The sequence below is a fragment of the Thalassophryne amazonica genome, chromosome 12, assembly GCF_902500255.1.
Source record: "Thalassophryne amazonica chromosome 12, fThaAma1.1, whole genome shotgun sequence".
In the NCBI taxonomy this organism is placed as follows: Eukaryota; Metazoa; Chordata; class Actinopteri; order Batrachoidiformes; family Batrachoididae; genus Thalassophryne; species Thalassophryne amazonica.
This window is the reverse complement of record NC_047114.1, coordinates 46,119,986-46,146,894: the sequence shown is the minus strand read 5'-3', so window position 1 is coordinate 46,146,894 and position 26,909 is coordinate 46,119,986. Positions and strand designations below refer to the sequence as shown.

Below are 26,909 nucleotides of genomic sequence, written 5' to 3'. Positions count from 1 at the left end.
AATGGGATTTACATACAGAAAAGCTAAACGAAAGCCATCATTAACACCTAAACAGAAAAATCAAGGTTACAATGGGCTAAAGAAAAGCAATCGTAGACTGTGGATAACTGGATGAAAGTCATATTTAATGATGAATCTCGAATCTGCATTGGGCAAGGTGATGATGCTGGAACTTTTGTTTGGTGCCGTTCCAATGAGATTTATAAAGATGACTGCCTGAAGAGAATATGTAAATTTCCACAGTCATTGATGATATGGGGCTGCATGTCAGGTAAAGGCACTGGGGAGATGGCTGTCATTACATCAAAGCTGATCTGGCAACAGCAATCAGAGAAAGTTGGAGCCAGATGATGAAGAGTACTGTTTGTCACTCATTAAGTCCATGCCTCAAGAGACTGCAAGCTGTTTATAAAAGCCAGAGGTGGTGCAACAAAATACTAGTGATGTGTTGGAGCGTTCTTTTGTTTTTCATGATTCCATAATTTTTTCCTCAGGAATTGAGTGAGTCCATATTTTTTTTTCCCTCTGCTTGGTCTAAAAAAGTAAACGTTACTGATGCCCCACAATTTTTTTTCCTGATTTCTTATAGTGTTTCTTAAAGCCAGAAAGTTGCCATTTGAAATTACTTTAGTTTTGTGTCATGTCTGTGATCTGCTTTTTTCTACAAAATTAAACAACTGAATGAACATCCTCCGAGGCCGGTGATTCCATAATTTTTGCCAGGGGTTGTATTTTCCAAACATAATATTTTGAGGAGGAAAGTGAGGGGCTTTATTTTTATAGTGCGTCTCGGACAAACGGCAGACGTGTAGCCCAGCACAGCATGAGCATGGTAATAAACTATGCAAAGTTTCTATATTGAGTTGGAAAGGTGCGTAAGTCCAGAATGTTTTTAGAACCTTAGACCTCAACAGTTTGTAGAGGAAGAACTCAACCCTTTTATTTCCAGTTAAGTACTTAATTTTTTAATGTTAAATTACTGTCATGGTGTATTTCTGAATTGTTTGGGTTCTTGTTATCATATACTATGCAATTATAGACTTTTGATGAGGTATACCCGTGATTATGCGGACCTGGTCAGGATGGGGTTCACTAAGGCCTTGGCCGAGACCAAACCCCATTTGTCCTCATAATCACAGGTACACCGAAATCAAAAGTCTATAACTGCTTTATTATATGATAAACAAGAAAATTGGGAGTTTGTCAAACATACTAAAACTGAAAAATCCATCTCAAGTTTCAACTCTTTATTATTACTGTCATTCTGGACCAAGTAAACATCCCATCAATCAACTGGAGATGCCTGTTAAGTCCGTGACGAAGAGTCATCAGGCTGTTTTCTTATAAAGTTTGCCATTCGCCTGTCTGACCCTTCCGCGGTAAAATCGACCGAGTACTCCGTCAAGCATCCGTTCTGTCATAAGTTTCAAAGTTAGGCGCATGTCCCTTTCAGTGACGTACTTGCGAAACAGGTTGGCTGCTGACTGTGTATTTCTGCAGGTGTTCTTCGCATCTTTTTCGTGTAAAATTCGTTTTAAGTCAGCATCGCTAACAGATGCAAACCTGTCTTCTGCCATCTTGTCAACAAACTGACAGTCAAAGTAGGTGTTGTATGTGTTACCTGTTTGGGTCCTTATCAATAGAAGGCGTCACTTGATTAGCTAGCACTATGCTGCATGTAAGGTGTGCTTGTTTTGCACACGTGGCCGTACTTGGCTCCACCAGCGGTCATCTCGGCATGTGGTACAGCTCAGAAAGTGGCGAATGGGCCAATCAGAAGTTGGCAAAATCCCATACCATATAATATACACTATTATTATATGGCTACGATGCTACGCGTGCTCTGATTGGCTCATTTCCGGTGTGACATTTTTCTATATCAGACTGTTAACATGACAATCAGTCTGGATCGAGTAGCACATGTGTTACAAACCAGAAAGCTAAAAACACGATTAGAAAAACACGTCTGACCATAAACATTCATAAAGATCTAAACAGCATCAGAAAAAAACACACAGACTGAAAGGTTACCAGCAAACGACGGGACCATCTGTTAGCAAGTGTGGAGGTGAAGAATGCGAGCAGGTCTGACTACGAGCCTAAAACCGTCAGCGGCTTTCATATTTGGGCTAAACCGCAAGGTTGCGTGTTTACATATATATAATAGCCATATAATAAATGGAATTATTAACCTCGCTAACGCTCAGTCCGTACTGTTAACACCTCGGTCTGATATTTTTCCATACAGCCCTCATGCTCTGTTAATAATCCTTTATTATCATAGTTGTTGTTATTATAATAATAATATCAGATTATTACATCCGCCAAGGATGTAATAAAATCATCTGCATTTATTTATTTATTTGTCAGTCTGACTGTTAGCAGGATTACATCAAAACTACTGGAAAGGATTTTGACTAAATTTTCACCATGAACAGATGTTAGGTCATGGAAGATGCCATTAAATTTTGGAGGTGATCCGGTATCCGGATCTGGATCAGGATTTTACTTTATATCGGCTTCGAAGGATTACATCAAAAACTACTTCAAGGATTCTCACCACATCAATCAATCAGTCAACTTTTTTCTTATATAGCGCCAAATCACAACAAACAGTGCCCCAAGGCACTCCATATTGTAAGGCAAGGCCATACATAATTATGAAAAACCCCAACGGTCAAACCGACCCCTATGAGCAAGCACTTGGCCACAGTGGGAAGGAAAAACTCCCTTTTAACAGGAAAGAAACCTCCAGCAGAACCAGGCTCAGGGAGGGGCGTCTTCTGCTGAGACTGGTTGGGGCTGAGGGAAAGAACCAGGAAAAAGACATGCCGAGAAGGGGGGCAGAGAATCGATCACTAATGATTAAATGCAGAGTGATGCATACGGAGCAAAAAGAGAAAGAAACAGTGCATCATGGGAACCCCCCCACAGTCTACGTCTAAAGCAGCATAACAAGGGATGGTCCAGGGTCACCTGATCCAGCCCTAACTATAAGCCTTAGCGAAAAGGAAAGTTTTAAGCCTAATCTTAAAAGTAGAGAGGTATCTGTCTCCCTGATCTGAATTGGGAGCTGGTTCCACAGGAGAGGAGCCTGAAAGCTGAAGGCTCTGCCTCCCATTCTACTCTTACAAACCCTAGGAACTACAAGTAAGCCCGCAGTCTGAGAGCGAAGCGCTCTAATGGGGTAATATGGTACTACGAGGTCCCTAAGATAAGATGGGACCTGATTATTCAAAACCTTATAAGTAAGAATAGAATTTAAAATTCTATTCTAGAATTAACAGGAACCAATGAAGAGAGGCCAACACGGGTGAGATATGCTCTCTCCTGCTAGTCCCCGTCAGTACTCTAGCTGCAGCATTCTGAACCAACTGAAGGCTTTTAGGGAACTTTTAGGACAACCTGATAATAATGAATTACAATAGTCCAGCCTAGAGGAAATAAATGCATGAATTAGTTTTTCAGCATCACTCTGAGACAAGACCTTTCTGATTTTAGAGATATTGCGTAAATGCAAAAAGGCAGTCCTACATATTTGTTTAATATGCGCTTGAATGACATATCCTGATCAAAAATGACTCCAAGATTTCTCACAGTATTACTAGAGATCAGGGAAATGCCATCCAGAGTAACGATCTGGTTAGACACCATGCTTCTAAGATTTGTGGGGCCAAGTACAATAACTTCAGTTTTATCTGAGTTTAAAAGCAGGAAATTAGAGGTCATCCATGTCTTTATGTCTGTAAGACAATCCTGCAGTTTAGCTAATTGGTGTGTATCCTCTGGCTTCATGGATAGATAAAGCTGGGTATCATCTGCGTAACAGTGAAAATTTAAGCAATACCGTCTAATAATACTGCCTAAGGGAAGCATGTATAAAGTGAATAAAATTGGTCCTAGCACAGAACCTTGTGGAACTCCATAATTAACTTTAGTCTGTGAAGAAGATTCCCCATTTACATGAACAAACTGTAATCTATTAGACAAATACGATTCAAACCACCGCAGCGCAGTGCCTTTCATACCTATGACATGCTCTAATCTCTGTAATAAATTTTATGGTCAACAGTATCAAAGCAGCACTGAGGTCAACAGAACAAGCACAGAGATAAGTCCACTGTCCGAAGCCATAAGAAGATCATTTGTAACCTTCACTAATGCTGTTTCTGTACTATGATGAATTCTAAAACCTGACTGAAACTCTTCAAATAGACCATTCCTCTGCAGGTGATCAGTTAGCTGTTTTACAACGACCCTCGTCAAGAATCTTTGAGGAGAAAAGGAAGGTTGGAGATTGGCCTATAAATTAGCTAAGTAGCTGGGTCAAGTGATGGCTTTTTAGTAATGGTTTAATTACCGCCACCTTAAAGGCCTGTGGTACATAACCAACTAACAAAGATAGATGATCATATTTAAGATGAAGCATTAAATAATGGTAGGACTTCCTTGAGCAGCCTGGCAGGAATGGGTCTAATAAACATGTTGATGGTTTGGATGAAGTAACTAATGAAAATAACTCAGACAGAACAATCGGAGGAGAAAGAGTCTAACCAAATACCGGCATCACTGAAAGCAGCCAAAGATAACGATACATCTTTGGGATGGTTATGAGTAATTTTTTCTCTAATAGTCAAAATTTTGTTAGCAAAGAAAGTCACGAAGTCATTACTAGTTAAAGTTAATGGAATACTCAGCTCAATACAGCTCTGACTCTTTGTCAGCCTGGCTACAGTGCTGAAAAGAAACCTGGGGTTGTTCTTATTTTCTTCAATTAGTGATGAGTAGAAAGATGTCCTAGCTTTACGGAGGGCTTTTTTATAGAGCAACAGACTCTTTTTCCAGGCTAAGTGAAGATCTTCTAAATTAGTGAGACGCCATTTCCTCTCCAACTTACGGGTTATCTGCTTTAAGCTACGAGTTTGTGAGTTATACCACGGAGTCAGACACTTCTGATTTAACGCTCTCTTTTTCAGAGGAGCTACAGCATCCAAAGTTGTCTTCAATGAGGATGTAAAACTATTGACGAGATACTCTAACTCCCTTACAGAGTTTAGGTAGCTACTCTGCTCTGTGTTGGTATATGACATTAGAGAACATAAGAAGGAATCATATCCTTAAACCTAGTTACAGCGCTTTCTGAAAGACTTCTAGTGTAATGAAACTTATTCCCCACTGCAGGGTAGTCCATCAAGGTAAATGTAAATGTTATTAAAAAATGATCAGACAGAAGGGAGTTTTCAGGGAATACTGTTAAGTCTTCTATTTCCATACCATAAGTCAGAACAAGATCTAAAATATGATTAAAGTGGTGGGTGGACTCATTTACTTTTTGAGCAAAGCCGATAGAGTCTAATAATAGATTAAATGCAGTGTTGAGGCTGTCATTCTCAGCATCTGTGTGGATGTTAAAATCGCCCACTATAATATCTTATCTGAGCTAAGCACTAAGTCAGACAAAAGGTCTGAAAATTCACAGAGAAACTCACAGTAACGACCAGGTGGACGATAGATAATAACAAATAAACTGGTTTTTGGGACTTCCAATTTGGATGGACAAGACTAAGAGACAAGCTTTCAAATGAATTAAAGCTCTGTCTAGGTTTTTGATTAATTAATAAGCTGGAATGGAAGATTGCTGCTAATCCTCCGCCCCGGCCCGTGCTACGAGCATTCTGACAGTTAGTGTGACTCGGGGGTGTTGACTCATTTAACTAACATATTCATCCTGCTGTAACCAGGTTTCTGTTAGGCAGAATAAATCAATACGTTGATCAATTATTATATCATTTACCAACAGGGACTTAGAAGAGAGAGACCTAATGTTTAATAGACCACATTTAACTGTTTTAGTCTGTGGTGCAATTGAAGGTGCTATATTATTTTTTCTTTTTGAATTTTTATGCTTAAATAGATTTTTGCTGGTTATTGGTGGTCTGGGAGCAGGCACCGTCTCTACGGGGATGGGGTAATGAGGGGATGGCAGGGGGAGAGAAGCTGCAGAGAGGTGTATAAGACCACAGCTCTGCCTCCTGGTCCCAATGCTAGACAGTCACAGTTTGGAGGATCCAAGAAAATTGGCCAGATTTCTAGAAATGAGAGCTGCTCCCTCTAAAGTGGGATGGATGCCGTCTCTCCTAACAAGACCAGGTTTTCCCCAGAAGCTTTGCCAATTATCAATGAAGCCCACCTCATTTTTGGACACCACTCAGACAGCCAGCAATTCAAGGAGAACATGCGGCTAAACATGTCACTCCCGGTCTGATTGGGGAGGGGCCCAGAGAAAACAACAGAGTCTGACATTGTTTTTGCAAAGTTACACACCGATTTAATGTTAATTTTAGTGACCTCCGATTAGCGTAACCGAGTGTCATTACTGCCGACGTGAATTACAATCTTACCAAATTTACGCTTAGCCTTAGCCAGCAATTTCAAATGTCCTTCGATGTCGCCTGCTCTGGCCCCCGGAAGACAATTGACAATGGTTGCTGGTGTCGCTAACTTCACATTTCTCAAAACAGAGTCGCCAATAACCAGAGTTTGATCCTCGGCGAGTGTATCGTCGAGTGGGGAAAAACGGTTAGAGATGTGAACGGGTTGACGGTGTACACGGGGCTTCTGTTTAGGGCTACGCTTCCTCCTCACAGTCACCCAGTCAGCCTGCTTTCCCGACTGCACGGGATCTGCCAGGGGGGAACTAACGGCGGCTAAGCTACCTTGGTCCGCACTGACTACAGGGGCCTGGCTATGTGTAGAATTTTCCACGGTGCGGAGCCGAGCCTCCAATTCGCCCAGCCTGGCCTCCAAAGCTACGAATAAGCTGCACTTATTACAAGTACCGTTACTGCTAAAGGAGGCCGAGGAATATCTAAACATTTCACACCCAGAGCAGAAAAGTACGGGAGAGACAGGAGAAGCCGCCATGCTAAATCGGCTAAGAGCTAGTAGCTGCGCTAAGCTAGCGGATTCCCAAAAACACACAAAGTGAATAATGTGCAAATAATCCAGAGGTGATTCTGCAGAAGGAGTGCCCCAATCAAGGCACCAAACAGGCCATGAAGCAGCACAGGCAACGCACGACAACAGCGAACGCACGACAACGTTGCTAAAATAAAATAAAATAAAAAAAATAAAAAAATTAAAACGAAAGCGTTAGCAAGCTAGTTAGCTTGCCAACGCTGATGAAAGTTAGCTGATAAAAGTGCTCCGTCGCGATGTTTCGACCGTTAGAGGTCTTCCTTAGGCGTTGGAGCACAGTAAAAAAGTAAAAAAAAGTAAAAAGGTAAAAAAGTAAAAAAGTCTTGAAAAAGACTGTTAGTTCAAGTCCAAAGCAGCAGGTAGCAGTCTCTGTGTAAACAGTCCCAACAGAGAGCCAAAATTCTGATGCAATCTCACTCCGAAGACCAAGTCAGCAAAGTCCACGTTCCGCTTCCTTCCGGGGTGTGCACCTCCCAAGTGTTTAATAGGTTTATACCGCTCCTTTCACATTTGCACCACAGATAGATATTAAGGCATGGAAGACTTAGATTCGGACTGGCAGATGTCAGAAATCTCTCATTGCTCTTATTATTATTATTATTATTATTATTGTTGTTGTTGTTGTTGTTGTTATTATTTGATGTTAATGTTACTTCTGTTTTGTCATTTGATTTTAAAATGGACCACAGTGGAAATAAGTGTTTTCCCTTTCTGTGTCATCCTTGTATTTTTAGTGTATTTACAATTATATTACAGTGGTATGTAAAAGTTTGGGCACCCCTGATGATTTCCATGATTTTCCTTTATAAATCATTGGTTGTTTGGATCAGCAATTTAAGTTAAATATACGTATCATATAGCAGACAAACACACTGATATTTGAGAAGTGAAATGAAGTTTCTAGCATTTACAGAAAGTGTGCAATAATTATTTAAATAGCCCAAATGGACAAGTTGACATGCAAATGGAGCATGTCTGTGTGGATTCAACTAAATCTTTAGCGAAGTTACAAGTCCTGAGTCAGAGTTCATAAAGTGGGCAGGTGTTTGGGAATCTCCAGCGTCAATGGCACCTCCATTTCCAGCAGTACTGCTCTGGATGCTGCAACAATGATCCAGCAACTCCTTGTGCCTATCTTTGTGCAAAGTATGGGGCTATGGTTTCACTCATTTTCATGACAATCTGCCCATAATATTTTATTCTCTGCTTGTTTTAGTAATCCTGGTGTCAAACCGACATGGGAAACATGGCCTTTTTAACAGAGGTTCACAAATAAACAGGTTTTAAGAAGTAGATCAGCAAAAAAATAAATAAAAAAATAAAAAATGAAAAAAGAGGCTTCCTAAAATTTACAATTTTTCAATGTACAATGCAACACTTTTGGTTTTGCTCTCATTTTGTATGAGATGAACTCAAAGATCTAAATCTTTTTCCACATACACAATATCACCATTTCTCTCAAATATTGTTCACAAACCAGTCTAAATCTGTAATAGTGAGCACTTCTCCTTTGCTGAGATAATCCATCCCACCTCACAGGTGTGCCATATCAAGATGCTGATTAGACACCATGATTAGTGCACAGGTGTGCCTTAGACTGCCCACAATAAAAGGCCACTCTGAAAGGTGCAGTTTTATCACACAGCACAATGCCACAGATGTCGCAAGATTTGAGGGAGCGTGCAGTTGGCATGCTGACAGCAGGAATGTCAACCAGAGCTGTTGCTCGTGTATTGAATGTTCATGTCTCTACCATAAGCCGTCTCCAAAGTCGTTTCAGAGAATTTGGCAGTACATCCAACCAGCCTCACAACCGCAGACCACGTGTAACCACACCAGCCCAGGACCTCCACATCCAGCATGTTCACCTCCAAGATCGTCTGAGACCAGCCACTCGGACAGCTGCTGAAACAATCGGTTTGCATAACCAAAGAATTTCTGCACAAACTGTCAGAAACCATCTCAGGGAAGCTCATCTGCATGCTCGTCATCCTCATCGGGGTCTCGACCTGACTCCAGTTTGTCATCGTAACCGACTTGAGTGGGCAAATGCTCACATTCGCTGGCGTTTGGCATGTTGGAGAGGTGTTCTCTTCATGGATGATGCGAAGGAGATGTGTTGCACTGCATGAGGCAAATGGTGGTCACACCAGATACTGACTGGTATCCCCCCCCAATAAAACAAAACTGCACCTTTCAGAGTGGCCTTTTATTGTGGGCAGTCCAAAGCACACCTGTGCACTAATCATGGTGTCTAATCAGCATCTTGGTATGGCACACCTGTGAGGTGGGATGGATTATCTCAGCAAAGGAGAAGTGCTCACTATCACAGATTTAGACTGGTTTGTGAACAATATTTGACGGAAATGGTGATATTGTGTATGTGGAAAAAGTTTTAGATCTTTGAGTTCATCTCATACAAAATGGGAGCAAAACCAAAAGTGTTGCGTTTATATTTTTGTTGAGTATATTTATTCAACAGGAGAAATTAGAAATACATTAAATAATGGTGCCTGTCTACATTTCAGATTAAGGCCTTTTTTCAGTTGAGGTAAATAAACCACTGTATGAGGACTAATAGCCTTTTCCAGTAATCTGATCGCTAAATGTGTCCTCTTCCTTACCACTATCTTTTCATTCTCTTGCAGACAGTGGACATTCATAAGGAAAAGGTGGCTCGTCGTGAAATCGGCATCCTGACTACAAATAAGAACACGTCCCGTACGCACAAGATCATTGCCCCGGGCAACATGGAGCGACCAGTGCGCTACATTCGAAAACCCATCGATTACACTCTGCTGGATGACGTGGGACACGGAGTCAAAGTAAGAGATTTTGGTCATTTTGATGTTAAAATCCACAGTATGTTATGTTTAGTAACCTTTCTCTGTATGTGTCAATCAAGATTGTTCATAACCTCATAACATAAGTGTAGATGGAGATTTCAAAAATAGAATAAGATGTTAAATTGGGAGCAGTGCTTTGCTCCTCTGCAGTGTGGTTCATGCTGAGTAACCCATTTATAAATAAGGTAGGGGTGTGTGTGTGTGTGTGTGTGTGTGTGTGTATTAGAGCATAATTTTGGCCAAGTCTTCTTCACACATCGCATCTCCATATTGAAATGTGGCGCAACTCTTTTTCAGCCTTTTTCCGGTTCTTTCTTCATTTTGTTTTTCTTGCTTCTCAGGGTTCATCTGGTCTCTCCTCTCCCTGCTGGTTGTTTTTCAGTCATTCATTCATTTTCTGTACCCACTTATTGTAATTAAGGGTCAAGGGGGCGCTGGAGCCTATCCCAGTGGTCATAGGGCGTGAGGTGGGGTACACAGGCCACCAGTCCATTACAGGGCCAACACATATAGAGACAATAACATTTGCACACTCATTCACACCTATGGACAAATTAAATTTTCCAATTCACCTAACCTGGGTGAATTGAACCCTCACAAACACAGGTAGAACATGCACATTTCACACAGAAAGCATCAGGTGGGAATGGACACCAGGACACACCAGGACCTTCTTGCTGTGAGGCAGCATGCTGACCAATTTACTTTTAGTTTTAACAGTGTTTGATTAAATTTGACCACACACCATTGGGTACATTGATTTCTGGTGCTGTACTTTTTTTTTGCAGCGTGAGTGAGTCAACTGTATCTGCCTCTTTCGAGACGGTAGCTCTCTATTGAATTCAGACATCCCCTGATTCAAATTCAAAAGCTACAGTTCCTTTTCTTGAGAGCTGCCTGGAGAGATTTGGCATGCAAAGCAAATATTCACAACCAGAAGTGCAGAAAATGATGAAGCTTTACATAAATATAAATGTACTGTAGATGTTTTCAGAATTCACTCTTTTTTCTTTTCTTTTTTTCCTCTCAGATGTATCAGCATGGAAAACAGCAGTTCTTGCATTTGGCATTGCATTTATGTGGCTGCAACTAAAAGCTAGTTTTCATTATTGGCTAATTTGTTGATTGTTATTGTTCATTATTTACTCAAAAACGGTCAGAGTATTATTCAATAAAATGCAGGAAAAAAATCAAGAACACAAGCAAACATCTTCACTGCTTTTGTTTAATCTGTCAGGAATAGCAGGTAATTGAACCAAGTCACAGGGCACAGCATGGGTTTGGAGGTGAATAATTTATTTCTTAACAGTGACAGTGGATAATAGGAGAGTTACATGTGATCACAACCAACTGGGCTCACTTAAGTTGCATTTACACATAACAACGGCAAGTCACGAATGCCACGAAGTATACATTCTTGGCCACTGATCACGAATGTGATGATTCGGGGCTGATGTGTCGGGTATCCTCAGGAACTGCTGCAACCTGTTACCATACCTTACGATTAATGGCACGTGTTGCTGGAGAATTATCAGGAACCATTACACACGGTCAAGAATAATGTTCCATGTTTTTGCGCGTTATCGTGCATAACAGCGCATCGTTAAGTTCTATCACGTTGTGAATGAGGCGAATTGTCTCCACACACCCCCCATATTCATCCAACCATCAGTTGCTGAACAGTTCAGATTGCTCCAGTTTGTTCCTCAAAATCCACAACAGAAGAACTTTGTGATTGCATGCTTAGTTGGGCTCTGTCTGTGCCGTGGAGTGGCGCAGAAAGGAGGAGGAGACTGAGAGAGCCAGATCTGTGGCTTCACACGGGTCTCGTCTCACTCTTTTTCCCAAACATCAGGCACAGCAGCAGCAGGTGGAAAACCTGCTGGAGCACGCTGAGGAGCATTGGAACGAAACCTTTAGCTGACTTGGTGTCACTGTCCTTCTTCAGCATACTGCAGCAATGAAACTGAATGTGGTGCAGCAGGGTTTAGTTGTGCGCACGTCAGTGAAGAATGCTGTCACGCTCTATTAAGGATCACCAATAATCAAGATGGATCAACGCTCAGTTGTGACCTCCACGACATGAGGTGAAATGAGGGAGGTGCGTGACATTTGTGGAAGTTTTTTGACAGCCAAAAACATGCTCCACAAAAATCACGAATATCACACACCAACACGCACTATTAAGAAACCTATTCAGATACGTTAAGCCACATTAAGAATGTCAGGAATGTGCCAAGAATGACGCAAATATGACATTCGTAACGCGTCTTGCTTATGTGTAAACGCACCATTATGGGAAGACAGAGCTGGTAACGCAAGCATTGGCTGCAGTGGCATGGTGACAGGGTGCATATACACTCAACAAAAATATAAACGCAACACTTTTGGTTTTGCTCCCATTTTGTATGAGATGAACTCAAAGATCTAAAACTTTTTCCACATATACAATATCACCATTTCTCTCAAATATTGTTCACAAACCAGTCTGAATCTGTGATAGTGAGCACTTCTCCTTTGTTGAGATAATCCATCCCACCTCACAGGTGTGCCATACCAAGATGCTGATTAGACACCATGATTAGTGCACAGGTGTGCCTTAGACTGCCCACAATAAAAGGCCACTCTGAAAGGTGCAGTTTTATCACACAGCACAATGCCACAGATGTCGCAAGATTTGAGGGAGCGTGCAATTGGCATGCTGACAGCAGGAATGTCAACCAGAACTGTTGCTCGTGTATTGAATGTTCATTTCTCTACCATAAGCCGTCTCCAAAGGCGTTTCAGAGAATTTGGCAGTACATCCAACCAGCCTCACAACCGCAGACCACGTGTAACCACACCAGCCCAGGACCTCCACATCAGCATGTTCACCTCCAAGATCGTCTGAGACCAGCCACTCGGACAGCTGCTGGAACAATCGGTTTGCATAACCAAAGAATTTCTGCACAAACTGTCAGAAACTGTCTCAGGGAAGCTCATCTGCATGCTCGTCGTCCTCATCGGGGTCTTGACCTGACTCCAGTTCGTCGTTGTAACCGACTTGAGTGGGCAATGCTCACATTTGCTGCCGTTTGGCACGTTGGAGAGGTGTTCTCTTCACGGATGATGCGAAGGAGATGTGTTGCACTGCATGAGGCAAATGGTGGTCACACCAGATACTGACTGGTATCCCCCCCCCAATAAACAAAACTGCACCTTTCAGAGTGGCCATTTATTGTGGGCAGTCTAAGGCACACCTGTGCACTAATCATGGTGTCTAATCAGCATCTTGGTATGGCACACCTGTGAGGTGGGATGGATTATCTCAGCAAAGGAGAAGTGCTCAATATCACAGATTTAGACTGGTTTGTGCACAGTATTTGAGGGAAATGGTGATATTGTGTATGTGGAAAAAGTTTTAGATCGTTGAGTTAATCTCATACAAAATGGGAGCAAAACCAAAAGTGTTGCGTTTATATTTTTGTTGAGTATACGTGGTCTATTAGAAAAGAAAACGACCTTTTTATTTTTTTCAAAAACTATATGGATTTGAATCACGTGCGATTACATCAGACAAGCTTGAACCCTCGTGGGCATGCGTGAGTTTTTTCACGCCTGTCGGTTGCGTCATTCGCTTGTGGGCAGGCTTTGAGTGAGGAGTGGTCCACCCCTCCCGTCTATTTTTTCATTGTTTAGGAATGGCTCAGAGACTGCCATTTTGCTTGATCAAATTTTTTTCAGAAACTGTAAGGCACATCCGAGTGGACACCATTCGAGAAATTTAGCTGGTTTTCGGTGAAAATTTTAAGGGCTGATGAGAGATTATGGAGTGTTACTGTCGCTTTAAGGACTGACCACAGAGCCAGATGGCACGCCGCGCTCCGAGCCGCCGTCGTCAGCCTCTTTCGAGCTGAAAACTTCCAAATTTAAGCCTCTGTTGACCCAGGACGTCGTGAGAGAACAGAGTAGTTTCAGAAGAGGTTGGGATCAGCAGTTTATCCGGACATTCCACTGTTAAAGGAGATTTTGTAATGAAAAGACGTGCGGCACGCAGCCGCTCATGGCCCGGCTCCACAGAGAAACACCTCCGTGTTGATAACCATTCGTAAAATTCAGGCGAAACTGTTTAACAGCTGGGCATGTTCAAACTTGTCCCATAACGCTTCCAACGGAGGTGTTTCTCTGTGCACGTCTTTATCCGTCCGCACGTCTTTCATTACAAAATGAAAGACGCTCAAAACAGGCTGACGACGGCGGCTCGGAGCGCGGCGTGCCATCTGGCTCTGTGGTCAGTCCTTAAAGCGACAGTAACACTCCGTAATCTCTCATCAGCCCTTAAAATTTTCACCGAAAACCAGCTGAATTTCTCGAATGGTGTCCACTCGGATGTACCTTACAGTTTCTGAAAAAATTTTGATCAAGCAAAGCGGCAGTCTCTGAGCCATTCCTAAACAATGAAAAAATAGACGGGAGGGGTGGACCACTCCTCACTCAAAGCCTGCCCACAGGCGAATGACGCAACCGACAGGCGTGAAAAAACTCTTGCATGCCCACAAGGGTTCAAGCTTGTCTGATGTAATCACACGTGATTCAAATCCATATAGTTTTTGAAAAAAATAATAAGGTCGGATACTTTTCTAATAGACCTCGTATGTATAAATCAAGACAGTTGGAGTGAATGTGACCTCCCAAAAGCCACTTGGTACAGATTTTACAAAAATCTTTTTTCCACAATAATGTAGATCTGTATAAATTTAATTTAAGCCATTTCAGGGCTTTTGCCTTTTTTCTCTGAAAAAGGGTAAAAACTTTTAAAATTAAAAGGTGCGAAATTTCAGTAGAGTTTGCCTGAAGCCACTTTTGTCGGTTTTGTGAAATTTGAAAGGCCTTACAGCTTTAAATACTTCTCTTCAGAACATGCTCTCTCTGTCTCTGTTTTCTGCACCCACATACAGCACACTCACCCACTCACTCCCACAGACACGTCTTTCAGTAACTCAGAAAGATTCAGTCCATGCCCCCTCAAACATCAACTGGTTTAAAGAAATGCAGAGAATATCTGAAAGTCCTGTATTATTGTGTGTGTGTGGGGGGGGGGGGGGGGGATGCAGAGATAGTGTCAGCTTCCATATTTCTTTTTTCTTTTCTTCTTATTTCTTTTATATTTTTCTGCAGACCATACTTTCATTCTTTTTGTTTATCATAGTCACATATATTTGAATTATGTCTGTCTGTGTTTGCGCTGTAGGGGAACCCACAGCTTGTTATGGTAGTATCTCACTGGGCTGCAACCTTTGGGGAGTAGTTGGAGACACAAATTAGCAGCAAAATATGTGAATTAGCAACAGCTTTTCAGTTGGAATCTCACTGAGATGACAACACTTTTAGGCATAAAGTGCTCAGGATGGCTTTGTGCTGCTATTACGTGAAAAGGGGCCGTGGAAATGCCCCCAACTGTAGGTGTGGAAGGCATAGCCCTACAAAATAATAATAAAATAAACAAATACTGTAATACGAAAAATCTTAGTGTGGCTCCACGGAGGAGAAAGTTGGTGGTGGGGGGTAGTGTGGATGTTTTGTGTGGTGGCAACACACTCATCAGCGACAGAAACAACATCCAGCAGAGTGACAGGCTGCTGTGTCTCATCAGAATTGTCCTAGCTAGACTGACGCTCCTCCCCTCCGGCGTTGCAGGAGTAGATACAGATGTGCTTTTCAGCAATGACCAGTATACAGTCCTCCACTGGACGGGCTGCAGGAGAGGTGAAGTGGCCATTCCAGTGTGTCAAGGAGCGATACCAGAGAATCCTTCAGCCCGTGCATGTGGAGGAGTCGGCCAGTGGGTTGTAGCCAGGCTGACAGCAGAGCCACTTGGGTGGGGGGGCCAGACCTGCTCGGCCGCTTCCAGAAGTTCTGTTCATCTCCGATTGTCTCCGCTATTTTGATGTGCTCCCAAGACAGGTTGCATGTATCTTCCACGAGTAATGTCAGATCCTGATTTTTGTCAACAATCAGTCACAATGTGGTTTCATCCATCGTCAACCCCTCACACAGATGACTCACATTTCTCGTACCTTCTGAGTCATGGAGGCCACATTCATAAGGGTTTGTGATGCCTGCATGACTATTTGTTGAGGAACTTTGTCAAGCAAATTTTTTAAACAGTTCAAAAATCAAGAAACGCCTGAGCTACACCCTGCGACTCGTGAGGGGATAACAAACCTCTACGAACATCGTTCAGAATCCCTTGCAAATGCTGTTTACAAGCTGTCACAGCCCAGTGAGATACTACCCATAGCATTCCATCTTTCTACATAGCTTGTTTCCTTCTGGCAGGTGTATATGAGGTATACCATGCAGGGATGTCCCAATCAGTGTTGGCCTAATAAAAGCATTTTTAAAACTGATTGGTATATGTTTAATTAAAACAGTCATCAATAAGTGTGTGTGCTTTGCTTCTGCCTCGCTTTGAAGCTCTGTGTAAGCAGACAGAAAATACTCCTGGCTGTTGCTTCATAGTGTGCATTTTAAAAACCTCTGTTTACACAGACTGTGCACAGAAGTGGAGCCAGAGAGGAGTGTTAAAAAGGTGTTCCCCCTTGTGAGGGTAAACAACCACTTTGGAAGACATTTTGACATTTTTTTTTTTTTTTACGTACTGTAATGGTAATGAATGTATTTTTAACAACTTAAGACATTCAGTCACTATTACTCTGACTGTCCTTGTTTTATTACTACAGTTCTGCACTAAGTGGAACTGATGGACTGTATACAAAATCTGTTTATTATTTTTTTAATTAATAAATGAATACCAACATTAAGAAGCAGCCTGGATCAAAGTGTCTTTTTCCTTAGTGCCTGACTGAGCTGTTAAGTGCAAGCATGTACAGTAGTGTTCAGAATAATAGTAGTGCTATGTGACTGAAAAGATTAATCTAAGTTTTGAGTATATTTCTTATTGTTACATGGGAAACAAGGTACCAGTAGATTCAGTAGATTCTCACAAATCCAACAAGACCAAGCATTCATGATATGCACACTCTTAAGGCTATGAAATTGGGCTATATTAAAAAAAAAGTAGAAAAGGGGTGGTTCACACTAATAGTAGTGTTGGGAAGGTGTCGTGACACGGACCCACAACAGGGGGCGCTAAAGGAACGGACAATGGATAAGCCCAACCAGTAACAATTTAATGTTTGAAAACACACAACGGAATACAGACGAGATATGGCTTGCCAATGAGACACCAGGTGACGTGTGGGCAGGCTCGAAGATAGGAGACCTCTGGCGAAGAGATGAGCTGATTCCCACACAGCTTCCACCACCAGCGGGCCCTGAAGAACACCGGAGACCGCCAGGTCCCGTGTCCCCAGGTGGCCTCTGCCTTCGGCTGTCGGACCCTGGTACTGCTGGCAGAGAACAGAGAAAATCCAGGTGGAGTGTGAATCCGCACACTCAGTAGTCCACTCACAGTCAATGTTCTTTAAGGAGGGAGCACCTCCACCTCCAATCACACACTCGTGCAGCTCCTGTGTAACCACTTATCTGCTATGGAGCGTGATGCGAAGTCGTCGCGGTCACGCTCCAGCTCGGATAAGTACACCACAGGGCAACGGCTGCAAAGAGAGTTTAGTTAGCAGAGAAATTACCGCAGAGAAGGGTACCTCTTGGTTGCTGATTTCTCGGCGGGGAGGTGGAGTTGTAGTCCGGCTTTTATGGTGATGTGGTGAATGAGTGACAGCTGGTGCAGATGATGAATGACAGCTGTCACTCTCCGTTGCTCCGACGCCCTCTCGTGCTTGAAGCCCGCACTCCAAGCAGTGCGCCATCTGGTGGTGGTGGGCCAGCAGTACCTCCTCTTCTGGCGGCCCACACAACAAGTAGTGTGGTATTCAGTCAGTGTGTTCGTCAATTTTGTGGAACAAACAGGTCTGAATCAGGTGTCCCCTATTTAAGGATGAAGCCAACACCTGTTGAACATGCTTTTCTCTTTGAAAGCCTGAGGAAAATGGGACACTCAAGACATTGTTGAGAAGAACAGCGTAGTTTGATTTAAAATGTTTATTGGAGAGGGGGAAACCTTATACGCAGGTGCAAAAAAATTATAGGCTGTCATCTACAATGATTCCAATGCCTTTAAAATGGACAAAAAAAACAGAGACGCGTGGAAGAAGAAACGGAAAACAACCATCAAAATGGATAGAAGAATAACCAGAATGGCAAAGGCTCACCCATTCATCAGCTCCAGGATGATCAAAGGACAGTCTGGAGATACCTGTAAGTGCTGTGACAGTTAGAAGACGCCTGTTGTGAAGCTAATTTATTTGCAAGAATTCCCCGCAAGTCCCTCTGTTAAATAAAAGGAATGGCAGAAGAGGTTACCATTTGCCCCAAGAACACATCAACGGGCCTAAAGGAAATGGAGGAATATGTTTTGGACTGATGAGAGTAAAATTGTTCTTTTTGGGTCCAAGGGCCACAGACAGTTTGTGAGGCGACCCCCAAACTCTGAAATCAAGCCACAGTTCACAGTGAAGACAGTGAAGCGTGGTGGTGCAAGCATCATGATATGGGCATGTTTCTCCTACTATGGTGTTGGGCCTATATATCGCATACCAGGTATCATGGATCAGTTTGGATATGTCAAAATACTTGAAGAGGTCATGTTGCCTTATGCTGAAGAGGACATGCCCTTGAAATGGGTGTTTCAACAAGACAATGACCCCAAGCACACTAGTAAACGAGCAAAATCTTGGTTCCAAACCAACAAAATTAATGCCTCGCATATGTGAAAAATCATGAAAAACTGTGGTTATACAACAAATACTAGTTTAGTGATTCACAGGATTGCTAAAAAAGCAGTTTCAACATAATAGTTTTGACTTTGTAGCATCAACAGCAGATGCTACTATTATTGTGAACACCACTTTTCTACTTTTTTTTTTTACTAATCGCCCAATTTCATAGCCTTAAGAGTGTGCATATCATGAATGCTTGGTCTTGTTGGATTTGTGAGAATCTACTGAATCTACTGGTACCTTGTTTCCCATGTAACAATAAGAAATATACTCAAAACCTGGATTAATCTTTTTAGTCACATAGTACTATTATTCTGAACACTACTGTATAATGGGTTGACTTTAATGTGCTTGCACTGTACTCTGTGCAAGTGTAAAGTAAAATATAAGTATATGATCTGGATCCTCGCAGGAAACCTGATTTGTACATCCATGGTGTATCTCAAGCATTGAAGGTGGACTTTGACATCTGCTGTTCTTCGGAAGATGGCTGGGAGGTCGACCTGTGTTGGAAAAACGAATTGACAAGTTTCCAAATGAATACACTTGCCACTCCACAGTAATTGCCTTTATTGGAATTGCTGACAGCTACAGCTGTTTTTATGACTTCGGCCTGTTTTATGATCCAGGTGTTGTAGTTTCCCCACCCCTTTTCCCTTCCAGGCATTTAAGGCCTAAAACACACAGCAAGCGGTCACACTCTCATACTGTTCTGTTGCTTGTCGATTTTCATTTAGGTTCTATGTTAACAGATTGACCTTGCACACAGGCAGCATGAGGGACGTGTCTTAGAAGCATGTGTTGCAAATTTCAGCTCTCCCCGGGTTTTGGGCTCGGTAGACTTAAAAGCATACTCGCTGTCACCAAACAAATGTGCCAGTTTAAGATGTGCTGGTTTGAAATGGTTTCCGCTGAAACCTCCATCCTTCAAATGGTTTGACACTCCCACACTCCACCTGGGTATTAGTCTTTTCTCACAAACAGCATCAGTTCTAACGGGAAAATGGTGTACTGTTTTGTGTTTTTTTTTTTTTGCTGCAGTCACTGAAGCAGTCGCAAAAAGTGCAGTTTTTTTATTGGTTCCCAGTGCAGAAGGGAAGACGAGGCAAATGAGAGAGGTTGCGTCAGTTAGTGTTAGCCTACACAGCTAACCAGAGTAGCTGTGTTCTCTCGCCTCTATAACCGTCTTGACACGTTTGAGCTCCTGGTCGTAAACAAATCACAACACATGTCCACTTTCCACTGCATTGTCACTTTTTCTTTGCATTTTCACTTTGTGTGTAATTTGCCCAAAAACTCAGAGAAAGTGCTGTGTTTCTGTCCCCGGAAGTAGAGAATTTCCGTCATATGCAGTCATATTTTACCCCTTTAGTGCCCGACATCAAGCGAGACTACACTGCCCAAATTATGAGACGTGCAAGTATTTTCAATTCATTATGAAGCACGGGCCACAAGTAACACTGCTTTATGTGGATTTATATTTATATTCATCTGTTTTCTGTCAGAAAGATTCTTCACTTTGTCTTTCTGACATTTTTAAATAGCTATGAGGGTCTTCTACAGTACTGATATTCCATATTTACTACAGCATCATAACACTTTGTTGCCATTAACCAGTCAGCATACATGTCTTTTCTCTTTTCTTTTTGCTTTCTTGCACACAGTGGCTTAAGGCCAAGGTAAGAAATGTTTATTTTTACTGTCTTGGGGTCAGTCCATCACATGCTGATTAAACATGTCCTTTGATTGTTAAACATACCCTATTAAATTGAGGTGATATAGAATTTTTTTTTGGTGAAATAAATAAGATTCGACAAAATGACTCTTTGCAGTACAATAAAGCATAATTATTATACATAATACAAGTTCAGCTGTCAGTAAGAGCTGATGCTCAGAGTTTTCCCTTATCAACTGTTTCAAGGTGAAATTGTCTCCTGTTTTGAGTAAGCTACTCCCAGCATTACCTTAATACATGGACACTGATCACCTTAGTGATGCTACATACTTCATCTAGTATTCATAGAGCATTGTCCAAGTAATACTTTCAACTGCCAGTGCTCGGAAGTGGGGCTGGCTTACACTGCATTCAGATGTTGACTGTAAGCAGCAGACTGTAAGCCGTATGTTCCACTGATTTCAGTGAGAGGATGACTGAAATAATGCCACTACTGGCTGTGAGAACAGTAACTGAACATGGCAATGGTACTTGATGTCAACAGTTTCAAAATATTCAACTTTTACGACCTGCCATACTGATAAGGTCAAATGGAATGTTGTTTTACCTCTAATGATGAGGAAAGACATGCACTGAGGGATGGACTACTTAAGTGCAGAGACAACCGAATTTAATCAAGTAAACAGGAACATTATGTGTGATGTCACAGAAAGAAATGAAAGGCATTAGAGGGATGATGCAAACCTTGTGCACTCTGGACAAACATGCCTTCTTTTTATGACTTCCTTGGGACTTCCTCATGACCCCACTTACACCAGTCGTTCACTCATATTTTGCTGATTAATATAAATGTTTGGTCGTTTCTGTAGTCCTGTTGGGTGCAGAGATATACTAGAAAAGGTTTTTCACAGTTTTCACAACCTTTGACTTTGACCGTTGTCCTGTCCAAAAGTTAATCATCTTGAGATATCTGCTCAAGTAATATCCCACAGAGTTTGGTGAAAATCCATTCAGGCAGTTTTAGTTATCTTCCTTACAGTACAGTGCTCCGCTGGTGTGCAGGGTAATTAAGTGGTAGTGTCTCTAAAAGTTGTCTTTTTGATCTACCATCAGAGCCAGAGCTTCCTGTGTTCATATATTTTGTACACAACACTGAAATTTTGTATCTTTCAATTAAGTAAATGATTGTTGTTCTCATTAACAGTGAAAAATGGCTGCATCTGACAAAGTCATCTACCATCTGCTACTGCAGATAACTATAATTTGCTATAATGACTGGTATTACTATTTTCTAAAAACATGTGAATGCAGCATTAGAGGTTCTGGCAGGATCACTGGTTTTTGAAATGAGTGCTTTATTTTCTTTCATGCAGTGCTAACATCCAGATGAAGTATGTAGTCGCTTTTACACCACAGACATTAACAGACAGACAATAACAGCCATTCACATTGTACAAAATAAACTTTTAACATGTCACTGGTCTTGTAGCAACATGGAAACAATGCAGCTGGGCGAGGAGGGACACTTTCCAGGACCAATCCCCCTACACAGAAACCCCCAAGCCCACCTATGGCTGGTCGTGGTACTTTGGGGTAAGAGCTTTATACTGTAGTTTTTCCCAAATTAATTTAACTCATATTGTTTGGAAAACACATTGTACATCCAATGAGACTTTCAGATTATGTGGAGATTTTTGAGAAAAGACTAAAGACAAATCTTTTTACCCAGTCTTATGGCTAGCTTCCTTTTTTTAAATTATTTTAAGTTCTTTTACTTTTCATTGTGTTTTATTGTGAAATTTTAATTGCGTTATTGATGTTTCAATTTCATTTTGCATTGTTTTTTATGATTTTATATTGCTTTTGAGCTCTTTCTATGTGAGGCGCCTTGAGGCGACGTTGTCGCGATTTGGCATGATATAACTTGAATAAATTGAAATTGCATTGAGCTAGCAGTACTGGCTTCTTGATGCACTTATTAATTTACAGTTGTTTGGTATGTGGAGTAGCTCTCAAATAAATATGAAAATTAAATAATTAACTAGCCCATATAATAGTCATATGACTGATTTCACATAGTCAGACATTGGTCAGTGGTTCTTCATAACACCAAGACTGCACAAGTAAAACCCAGAAATACAGTTTCTTGATTGTGATTCTTTTCTCTACTTAAGATTTTTGTATATTGTGCTTGAGGACACTGAATTTAAATTATATGCTATCGTTTTAGTCTGTTTATTTAACTCTGTTACCATGTTTGTCCAGGCGCAACACTCCATATAAGACACTGGAACCTGTGAAACCTCCAGTGGTCCCCAATGATTACATGACCAGCCCTGCTCGACTAGGCAGCCAGCACAGCCCTGCACGCACAGCCTCACTCAACCAGAGGCCGAGGACACACAGGTAGGACACAAACTCTCTTATTGACAAAATGTTACAGTATAAGTGTGCATGTAATTCATATGCACTGATAAGCTCAAGGCTGAGGCGACTTTACATTTTGCCTACCACTTTCTGGAAAAATGTATTTACGATAGCAGTGCAATTGGAGACCCAGGGAACATGGATAGTCCTCACTGTTTAATCACTCTAGCTTTCGATGAAATTCTCATTTTAATTTCAAATGCATGATGTCTTACTTGTGATACTGATTCTGGAACAATGTCTTAAACAGGTTTTGGAATACTCCTGAGCAGTGTTTCAAGTTCATTCTTCCTCATTCATTAATTTTTTACCACTTATCTGTGTCTGGGTTGTGGTGGCAGTCCTCCAACTCTTCCTGGTGAATCCTGAGGTGTTCCAAGCCAGCTGGGAAATATAATTCCTTCAGCATGTCCTAGGTCTTCTCCAAGGTCTCCTCCCAGTTCAATGTGGCTGCAGGACCTCCCTTGGGAGATGACCAGGAGTCGTCCTCAACAGATGCCCGCATTACGTCAGCTGGCTCCTTTCAATACAAAGAATCAGTGTCTCTACTCAGAGTCCCGCCCAGATTTTCGAGGTTTTCACCCTGTTCTGGAGTGTAAGCCTGTATGCCAGACAGAGGAATCTCATTTCCGCCGCTTGTATCCGTGACCTTATTCTTTCAGTTATTACCCAAAGCTTGTGGCTATAGGTGAGGATAGGAGTAGAAATTAACTGGTACATCGAGAACCCTGGCCTCTGACTCAGCTCTTTCTTAACTGCAACAGTCCACTACAGTATCCGTAAAACATCAGATAGAGCCCCAATCCATCTATTGATCTCATACTTCAGCTTACCCCCACTCGTGAACAAGACCCCAAGATACTTAAACTCTTCCACTTGAGACAGTAACTCTCCCAGAGGGGAAAATCCACTTTATTCTGACAGAGTACCATGACTTCAGAATTGGAGGTCCTGATTCTCATCCCAGTCACTTCACACTTGACCTCAAACCTGCCTAATGTTCATCTGTCACTGTCTGATGAAGCCAACAAAACCGCATCATTCACAATAAACCAAGATAGACATGCTCCAGTCCCTGACTGTGCTTTGAAATCCTGTCCATGAACATTATCGGTGACAAGGGGCAGATCTGGCAGAGACCGGCACCCACCAGAAACAGGTCTGATGTGAAGCGGCGAATGCAGACACAGCTCTTATTTGATCATTTAGAGACTGGATAACCCGCTGCAGCGGTTCCGGTAACCTATACCGGAACACCCCCCACAGGACACCTCAAGGGACCCAGTCATACACTTTTTCCAAGTCCAAAAAACACATGTACATTGGTTGGTCATACTCCCAAGCCAGGGCAAGGGCAAAGAGCTGGTCCACTGTTCTATGACCAAGACAGAATCCGCATTCCTTCTTCTGAGTCTAAGCTTTGACTAACGGCCTAAGTTTCCTCTCTAGTACCCTGCCATACGCTTTCCCAGGGAGGCTGAGACGAGTGATTCCTGTATAACTGAAGCACGCTCTCCTGTCCCTTTTTTAAAATATGAGGGCCACCACCCCAGTTTGTCAATCCAGAGATACTGTCCCCAGCTTCCGTGCAACATTGTGACTTCAGTGACTTCTGCTAAGGAAATTTCACCATCTATCCCTGCCTTCTCAACATAGGGTGTCTCAGTAGGTTTGAGGAGATCTTCAAAGTGTTCTTTCCAACTCCTGACAATATCTTCAGTCCAAGTTAGCAACTCTCCTCACTTAACACAGACTGGGCTAAGAACCCCTTCTCCTGAGTAGCCTGACAGTTTGCCATGACCACTTTGAGGCTGACTGAAAGTCATTCTCCTTGGCCTCTCTGAACTCCTCCCACACCACAACTTTTGCCTCAGCCACCACTGAGGCTGCAGTACTTCTGCCCAGAGGTGTGAGTTGAAGGCCGTTTGGATAGGCTCTTCCACGAACGTACCTATTGGTTTGGTGGCTCATCCCGCCATCTGACCCTAGCTGTCACCAGGTGGTGATCAGTTGACAGCTCTTCCCCTCACTTCACCCGAATGTCCAAGATGCATGGTCACATATGACACGATTACGAAATCGAACATCGACTTTTGATGTAGGGTGCTCGAATGTCAAGTGTACTTATGAACACCCCTTTGCTCTAACAAGGTGTTATGGACAATCTATGGCCAACGCAGAAGTACCAGTCAAGTCAAGTCAGTCCCCTCCAAATTTCTCCATCTTTACCCACATGAGCACAGGAGTACCCAATACAACTAAGGAATCCCCAGCAGGAACTTTTCCATGATGTTTTAAGTTAGCATCACTAATTTATAGAACTGTTTTCCACCATCCCCATCCACATGTTATAACTCTTGTTTAGTTTCCCATTCTTTTGCATATTTTGTATAGCATTTCCCTGTGCAGGGTTGCATTGCCGTTTAGTGGTTGGCACTGTTGCTGCACAGGAAAAACGCTCTTGGGATCTCTTTTCATGTGGTCCTTTCTGTGTGGAGTTTGCCTGTTTTTCCCGTATTTGCATGCGTTCCCTCTGTGTGCTTTGGCTTCCTTCCACTTCTAAAGACATTCAGGATAGGTGAATTGGGAACTCTAAATTGACTGTAGATACAGTATAAGTATAAATGTGTTTGTCTGATGACATATGGTCCTGCGATATACTGGCGGTCTGTCCAAGGTGTACCAGGCTCTTGTTCAATGAATACTTGGATAGGCTTTAGCACCCATGACCCTTAATTGGAATAAGTGGGTATAAAACATAAATTTCCCCATGTGGGGGGATGTACTGTATTCCTTTTAATAAAGTATCTGAAACAGTGTTTGAAACAGATTTTGAAATATTCAGGAGTAGTGTTTAGAGTTGGCATCACTAAGTTATACAATCAGCAAAAGGTTTTGACACTACTTTCAGCCACACTTTCTGTCTTTTTACCGCTTTCTTTAAATAGTGTGTTCACAGATCCATCCATCCATCCATTTTGTTCCGCTTTATCCGGAGTCGGGTCGCGGGGGCAGCAGCTCAAGCAAAGCCGCCCAGACCTCCCGATCCACACACACCTCCCCCAGCTCCTCCGGGGGAACCCCAAGGCGTTCCCAAGCCAGCCAAGAGATGTAGTCCCTCCAGCGTGTCCTGGGTCTTCCCCGGGACCTCCTCCCAATGGGACATGCCCGGAACACCTCTCCAGCGAGGAGTCCAGGGGGCATCCGGAAAAGATGCCCGAGCCACCTCAACTGACTCCTTTCGCCGTGGAGGAGCAGCGGCTCGACTCCGAGCTCCTCCCGAGTGACCGAGCTCCTCACCCTGTCTCTAAGGGAGCGCCCAGCCACCCTGCGGAGGAAACTCGTTCTTTCGGTCATGAGTCAAATCTCATGACCATAGGTGAGGATCGGAATGTAGATCGATCGGTAAATCTAGAGCTTTGCCCTCCTACTCAGCTCTCTCTTCACCACAACGGTCTGATACAGCGACTGCATCACTGCAGATGCTGCACCGATCCGTCTATCGATCTCACGCTCCATCCGTCCCTCACTCGTGAACAAGATCCCGAGATACTTAAACCCTCCACTTGAGGCAAGGACACTTCACCGACCTGAAGAGGGCAAAGCACCTTTTTCCAGTTGAGAACCATGGCCTCGGATTTGGAGGTGCTGATTTTCATCCCGGACGCTTCACACTCGGCTGCAAACCGCCCCAGTGCACGCTGAAGGTCCTGATTTGACGAAGCCAACAGAACCACATCGTCCGCAAACAGCAGAGACGAGATTCCGTGGTTCCCAAACCAGATCCCCTCTACACCCTGGCTGCGCCTAGAAATTCTGTCCATAAAAATAATGAACACAACCGGAACACAGAATCTGTGAACACAGAACCGGTTCCGGTTCTGTATTCACAGATATTTTATTTTATTTGTTTCAATTCATGTGTAAGACATTTTGTGCACTGTCACAGTGGCGGGAATTTCGCAGGTATGCACTATTCATCACTATTGACACTTCTTTAAATAACGTCTCTCCTTGTCTGTCTGACTAGTGGCAGCAGTGGTGGTAGTGGTGGCAGAGAGAACAGTGGAAGCAGTGGAGTGGGTGTCCCACTAGCAGTTCCAACTCCCTCACCTCCCAGTATGGGGCATGGTGAGTCCCAGCACATCCTGAGTGCTACTTAATGCAAATAGGTTTACATTTTGGACTAAATCGTATGTTCTT

At 42.6% G+C, this 26,909-nt stretch overlaps 1 protein-coding gene across 4 annotated transcripts in view; it reads left to right on the top strand.

The window, feature by feature from the left end:
* Positions 1-26,909, top strand: part of LOC117521106 (abl interactor 1-like) — a 137,805-nt gene that overhangs the window by 81,585 nt on the left and 29,311 nt on the right. For 3 of the 4 annotated variants that reach the window (XM_034182422.1, XM_034182420.1, XM_034182419.1), the window contains 5 exons: positions 9,627-9,803; positions 20,269-20,283; positions 21,769-21,872; positions 22,545-22,685; positions 26,737-26,837. In XM_034182422.1, the coding sequence (XP_034038313.1) occupies positions 9,627-9,803; positions 20,269-20,283; positions 21,769-21,872; positions 22,545-22,685; positions 26,737-26,837 (538 nt within the window). The remainder of the gene's footprint in view (positions 1-9,626; positions 9,804-20,268; positions 20,284-21,768; positions 21,873-22,544; positions 22,686-26,736; positions 26,838-26,909) is intronic. The other variant, XM_034182421.1, reaches the window with a different exon arrangement.